Source organism: Arachis stenosperma, chromosome 1, assembly GCF_014773155.1.
Source record: "Arachis stenosperma cultivar V10309 chromosome 1, arast.V10309.gnm1.PFL2, whole genome shotgun sequence".
NCBI lineage: Eukaryota > Viridiplantae > Streptophyta > Magnoliopsida > Fabales > Fabaceae > Arachis > Arachis stenosperma.
The window spans coordinates 132,757,754-132,764,421 of record NC_080377.1 but is presented as its reverse complement, the minus strand read 5'-3'; the positions used below and the strand labels follow the sequence as shown (position 1 = coordinate 132,764,421).

The 6,668-nt window shown below is 35.6% G+C and overlaps 1 protein-coding gene across 2 annotated transcripts; it reads left to right on the top strand.

Annotated features, from left to right (window-relative positions):
* The first annotated feature begins 316 nt into the window (after positions 1-316).
* Positions 317-4,287, top strand: LOC130964748 (uncharacterized). Of its 2 annotated transcripts, none has more exons than XM_057889909.1 (2): positions 317-797; positions 4,018-4,287. In XM_057889909.1, exon 1 carries the CDS (start codon positions 411-413, stop codon positions 795-797), a length of 387 nt encoding a protein of 128 aa, XP_057745892.1. In that variant the 5' UTR covers positions 317-410; the 3' UTR covers positions 4,018-4,287. The 2 variants fall into 2 exon arrangements, with proteins under 2 accessions (XP_057745892.1, XP_057745885.1); XM_057889902.1 differs by having other exon boundaries at positions 318-830.
* The last annotated feature ends 2,381 nt before the right edge of the window (positions 4,288-6,668 follow it).

The following is a 6,668-nucleotide window of genomic DNA, read 5'->3' as shown; positions in this document are numbered from 1 at the left end:
TTGAGCTTCATTTAAAAATTTGTTTTTAGCTAATAAATTGTTGTGTATACAAAACAAAATTTAAATTTCTGATATTTATTTAAATGAATTAGTTAACTAATTATTTGTTTCTAGACGCCAGAATCCTAACTTTGAACTAGTGTGTTTCAACGAAAGAATTATTATGTCCAAAAACAGAAACGCACAAACTCAGTGTCTACAGATAAATATGGGCCATTGAGTATGGGCCTTATTAGAAGGCCCTTGTAATATATTCCGGATAGCGTAAACCAGTTCGGGTCAATTTCGGACCCGGTACCAAATCGGAAAAAACCACAAATCGCAGTATCCAAATCAGAACAACATAAAATTCGGCATCGCCACCACCACCACCCTCACCAACTCCGATCGATCATTTTTCACCAGAACCAATGGCGAAACCCGCATCCTCAAGCTCCCTCTTCCAAACCCTAAAGCGCTACATCAAGAAGCCATGGGAGATCACGGGTCCCTGCGCTGATCCGGAGTACAAGTCGGCGCTCCCCGGCGCCCTCGAGTACCGTGTCTTCTGTCCCGCCACCACAAGGGAGAAGGCCTGTGTCCCAACCTCCTTGCCGGAGACAGTGTACGACATCAAGTACTACAGCCGCGACCAGCGCCGCAACCGACCCCCTATCCGCCGCACCGTCCTCCGCAAGCCAGAACTCGAGAAGATGAAGAAAGAGAAGATTTTCTCGCCGTCTGACTTCCCTCCGGTTTACCTTAACACCACAATCGAGGAGGACATGGATGCCATCGGCGGTGGATATCAGAAATAGGTGTTCTTACCGTTGCCCCCCCTTTTTTTTTGGGTATGTGGAATCTGTGTGATTTGAATAATGGGAAGGTGGAATTTCCCGATTGTGTTTTGGCATCTCTTGATTGTTGTTACTTGCTCTGATCGCCGGAACTTAGGGGATTGGGTGTTTAAAAACACCTTGATTTTGTGTTTATGATGATTAATTGGTTGTTCATTTTTCATTGTTCATTGCTTTCGGGCATGCATAGCTTGAATGAATTGAAAGAGTAGCATAAATGCGTTTGATCTCGCGTGAACTCACGTGAGCTAATGACCAGAATTGAAGGTTTACTTTTTTGTAGTGCTTGGATGGTTGCTTGTGTAGGTTTTTAGTTGAAATTACATTTTTCAAGACGAGATTGATTATATTGTAGCTTTCTGTGGTAGGATGGGGATGAAATTATGCATCTTTGGACCTTCCTTCCAGTAGGAGTTTTTAACTTTTGAGTCCGTCATGCTTCTGTGGAAGCAAGTTGTAGTCCCTTTTTTATCATATTCTTAAATGGCTTATTTACCTTGTTATTGAATCTTAGTATTCATTGGATGTTATATATGAAGACTGTTTCATATGATAGGTGGTGTATATTAGGAAGAGAGCTCATTATTTAATGAATCTTTATGACTTTATTATAGCACAATACTGTATTAGATGTTCTGCAAATGGTGAGCAGTTTAAACTTTAAGCTGTATTAGTTAAGGTGTGCAACCACTTAGGAGAAGGTTTCTCTTTCAGAGAGAGACACTTTTCAAGAAGAGGAAAACAGTATACCCTTTGAAGGTGTTCGCAGAATTCCTTACAACAACAACAAAGCCTTGTCCCACTAAGTGGGGTCGGCTACATGAATCAAACGACGCCATTGTGCTCTGTCATGTATCATGTCTACAGAGAGACCGTTTACATGTAGATATGTTCGCAGAATTCCTTAATTGTGGAAATTGTGGTTAATGTTTAGCTCTACTTTTATCTGATTGTTTACTAGGACTTACAAAGATTGATCTGTTAGCATTATAGATTGTAAGCCCATCAGTTGTGCCACTGATTCGTATATCAAATCATTACAAATATTTATTTATCTGTTTGATTGGGTTGTCCTGAGATACTATTTCTCAAAATCAGAATGCCTTTGGTAGACAAATTCTGGATGCTATTTTGGTAGCAAATAAAGAGGTGCATGACTTAAAGCAAAGGAAAATACAAAGTCTATTATGTAAATTGGACTTTGATAAAACTTATGACCAGATTACTTGGGGGTTTCTTGAACAAGGTTTTACATGAAAAAGGTGGTTGATTCTTGGAGAAGTTGGATTGTAGACCCTCTCTCAGCCAGGACTTTTTCATTATTATGTTGAGTGAAATGTCGGTTTCGTGGTTAAGGGTGTGAGGGCTAGGCAAAGGAGATCCTTTATCCTCATTTTTATTCTCTTCTTTGGACTTAGTTACTTACTTTGTAGAGCAGTTGCGAATAAGACTATCGAAGGTGTGAACTTGGGCTTAGAATGAATTGTAGGCTCTCATTTGTTATCTGCTGATGACACTAATTTTTAGGAATGAACAAGGACCATTTTTCAAATCTTCCACTCTTTCGTAGGTTTTTAAGTACGGATTGAAGATTAGTATGTTGAAAATTGACTTGGAAGCTGTTAATGAATAATATCCAAAAGTTCCAAATCTATTCCTTGTCTATTCTTAAATTGCTCTAGAGTGCTGCTAGTGCCTTATGTGTATCTTTCTTTGGGAATTTTGAATAATGGTAGGTGTGCCCTTTCATGGATAGCTGCATTACTTAGTAATCAAACCAAAGAGCTATGGTCTGCAAGATCTCAAGAGTACCATTATGTGGCCTGGCATTGGGGTGATAGACTTGGGATTTTGGCATGTTTACTTAGAGGTCTACCAAAGTTAGGCAACCAATTTTGTGCACAGAAATAATTAAGAATTCTCATTTCCTGGACAAATGTGGGTAAGGAAGGTGGGCTACAACCTGCAAGAATTGGATTCATTTTTTTTTTAAATATTGCATTTGACACCATGAATGAATGAATGATCTATGTGCCTTCAAGAAATCAAATGTAATTTAGACACTTCAGAATTTGTACGATGGGAAGAATTGTTAAGATGGAGTGAGAAATTAGACAAAGCATTCCAGGTTACTGGCCATGTTGGAAGAGACCTGAGGAAGTCTGTGACTACAAGGGGTTATACTCCAATGGAAGACGAAAGCAGTGGGTATCAGTTGCCTTTCTGATATAGGGTAAGGGGGGTAACATCATTCTCATTGGTCATGGCATGATATTCTTTTAGAATGACCAAAACAAGAAAAACATACAGCAGTAATTGAATTCTGCTGCCATATCTTAAAGCTTGAGTGCATTAATATTGTCATATCTTAGTGAGGTTATGTAACTATGTTTCTATTCAGGTCCAGCATCACATGTATGTTCATTTGCAGGAACAGTTTCAGTTTATGGGGCCGATTTTGTCACAGGATTAACTGTTCAAAAGAATAAACACTGTTTGGAGAAAATTGAGATCTTAAATCTCATAATATATTCCATATCGTTATAACTTTTTAAAGATACACCTGTTGTCCCACCTGTGTTGGAAGTAATTTTTATATAGGTTGTGTTTGGCTTGACTCTTCAGCAGTTTTTATGTCTTGAGTTTGGATATATTTCAATATATGCAACCAATTTGCACACTTGGGCTGCGTTTGGTATTGAGACAGAGCAGGAGAGAGAAACAAAAATGTGTTTGATGCTAGAGACATATACAAAATAGTATTCTGTAGTGCACAAACTTCCTTTATTTTCTGTCCTAAAAACTGAGTACGAAGGGAAGACATTTTTTCTATCTCTCAATCTTTATATTTGTGTCCTATTTTAGTTACCAAACACAGCCTTGATGAATTCTTCCTTGAAGACGAGGAAAAATACTCTTCATTCACACTGCATTATAACCATTTATTCATGCTGGGTTCCACATTTTTTATTTCTTTATTGTTAGGACTATATATTTCCTTTTCTTGTATAGCTCTGGTGTTTATATTAAACGTTCTGCATTCACTCTAACTGTTTGAAGATGCTCAATAATGTCCGTTTTTACCCTTTTTAGTGTGCACAGGATTGTTTAGTACAACATTTTATGCATTTGTTTGGGTTCAAGTTACTATCATTGATTACTTTTCTTTGCATGTGACCAGGTTGGTGCTACCATGAGATGACATTATTATCCGGTCAACTTTTCTGTTTCTGTCAATGGAAATTATCAGAATAGTCTTTGCATAATGTTCTACCATTAAAGAGCGTGTAAGCTTTTCATATCAATAAAGGGTAGCTGGCTGCAGTTAACTTTGAACATTTGTTTACTTATTTCTGAACCTTGAATCAAAACGTAAATTACATCTGTGACTTGATGATGCCTTGTAATTCTCTCCTGATTTTACCTTTTAATGAAAAGCTTTTTGTTCTGATTTTGAAGTGTCTTCAAAGCAATTAGATGAGCATGCAGCACTCACATCTTGCAATGGAGTCCATTATTTTTTGGCTTCATATTCTACAATCTATGCATGCACGTAAGCACACACACATTTAGAGTTTAATTGCTATGCTAAGCCTAAAAAGATACTTTTACACTAACATCTAATTAGATGCTCCCACATAGATAAAGAAAAAAGAATATGCAGCTAAAAATGAAGCGTATAACAGTAAATATTAAATATAAATAGCATTATGATTTATGACTACCATAAGGGCATTGTTACCATAAATATGATTGTTGAACACACAATCATACTCTTTTAAATTATTCTTACTGGCTTTGTTTCATGATTTTGATGAGGTACCCTAGTCACCTGCCGCATAATTGATTGTTCACAATTGTTCATAATTCAGCACTGCCTGCAAATGTTTATAATGCCAATTAACTTCTTTCAATTATTGGGGTTATAGGTAGTAGCCTATTACAGAAAGAAGTTGATTATTAAGCTATTGTTAGGAAGCAGGAACCATGATGAATTCAAAATTTTGATTGAGATAGTTAGGTAATGGTACTTTTACTTTTGGTATTTGATTATGTAAATGTGCAGTGGGTCTATACTCTTAGTATGTTGCAGCATCAGGCCTTTGTTGTATGGTTTATATATGGTTTTGCTACTGATGTTGCAATCTTAATTGCTCATAACATATATGATAAAATGGTGCTTTTGTCCTTCCCGTTATAAACATCGCTTATTAAGGTAATAAACAATAAGTTAAGGGTAATGTCATAAGGTAGCTTTCAGTTCTAGTCATTTGACATGAATGATAGAGATAGTGGGACAATAGAGACAGGTATTTTTACCTATTAGCTTAAATTTGTTTTGGATTTTTGTCCTTGTCTTCTTTTCCAAAATATGCAGGTGTAATTACCCTTTAAATTAAGTGAATTTCGTAAGTGGAAGTGCATTAGTTTTTTATTTAATTTGAAAAATGTGTTAAAAGATCAGAACTCAGGAGTAGGTAACAAGTGCATGTGACCACAGTCCCTCTATACTCTGTTTAGGCCTTTACTGAGTGGTGTGTTGTATTATTAGCCACACTATTAGAGCCATAAGAAAGTGCTTTTCAAGTACCAAATAACGCGGCCAAACGTGTCATTGATCAAATTAATGTCACAGTGTCACACTCATCTATGGACTCCATAATTTTTTCAGTGTCCTCTCTGATCCAGTCCTTTTAAATCTTACTTACATGAGCTAGCTATAGATAATAATTGAATTCTATTTTTTCTTCTTATGTGTCTTGTAATTAATCAACTGTTAATAGGACATAATAAGTTTCTTTGGAATGCAAAGTTGGTTAAGTGAAATAGGTTATATCAATCCTATCTGTCAAAGGAAACTTAGAAGGGACAGCAAAGCACCATTGTCAGTCAAATAATTTAGAAGATGCCAGTTGATGTTAATTTTGTCTAGTCTCTATCAAATCATAAAGTTCCCTTACAAAATTTTTTACTACATGAGATAGAATCATATGTGATACTAAAACATATCTTGAAATTTAATCTTATTAACTGATGGTCTTGTTTCTATTTTGTATGGTGTAGTAGCAACCGATTACTTATCTGTTGCAAGTAATATATAATCCAAGAAATTTGGTCATTTTGCAACTTAGTGAGAAATATTTTTTAAACACAACTTTTTTTTAACATTATTCACCTTATCACTTTAAATTTTTATTTTCTTCCATTTACATGTTTAAACAACACAATTCCATCTAATTAGTTAGCTGGGCCATGTACATTATGTGATTGTAGTAGAAATATTGTGTGGATCTGTCAACCAAAGAAAGGAAATATTGTGTGGATTTAAGCTAAAGAAATTCTCCAAGGAGATGAAAGTTGTTGGAATTTGATCTACTTAGATTGTTAGCAAGTACTTAACAAGAATTTAATGTGCACGCATCACCATCATAGTGTTGTTTTCACATGAAAAGAATTGACAGTGAAGAAGATAAGGAGGGGAAAAAAGAAAAATGAAGAATTGACAGTGAAAAGGATAAGGAGGGGGAAAAAGAAAAATGAAGGATCCAATATTGTTGAGTAACTTAATCTATAGAGTATAGTCCATACCGAACATATAAGCTTTGCTTATTCTTTTTCCAAATTGATGATAGGACCACATCCATTATTGTTCTTTTGTCCTTTTTGTGCCATTATTTTTATTCAGCATGTAATTGTTCTTTAGTAGAAACGTAGAATAATGAATCATGTAGCTATAATATAGTCCTTCTTCAAAGGCCCATCCACCATTTCCCTTTAGTTTTAGAAAATTAAATAAAAGGGATTTCTTTGTTCCATGATTTTGATGACAAT

Coding starts and splice junctions, on each gene's coding strand:
- LOC130964748 (XM_057889909.1), top strand. CDS start 411: ATGGCGAAACCCGCATCCTCAAGCTCCCTCTTCCAAACCCTAAAGCGC.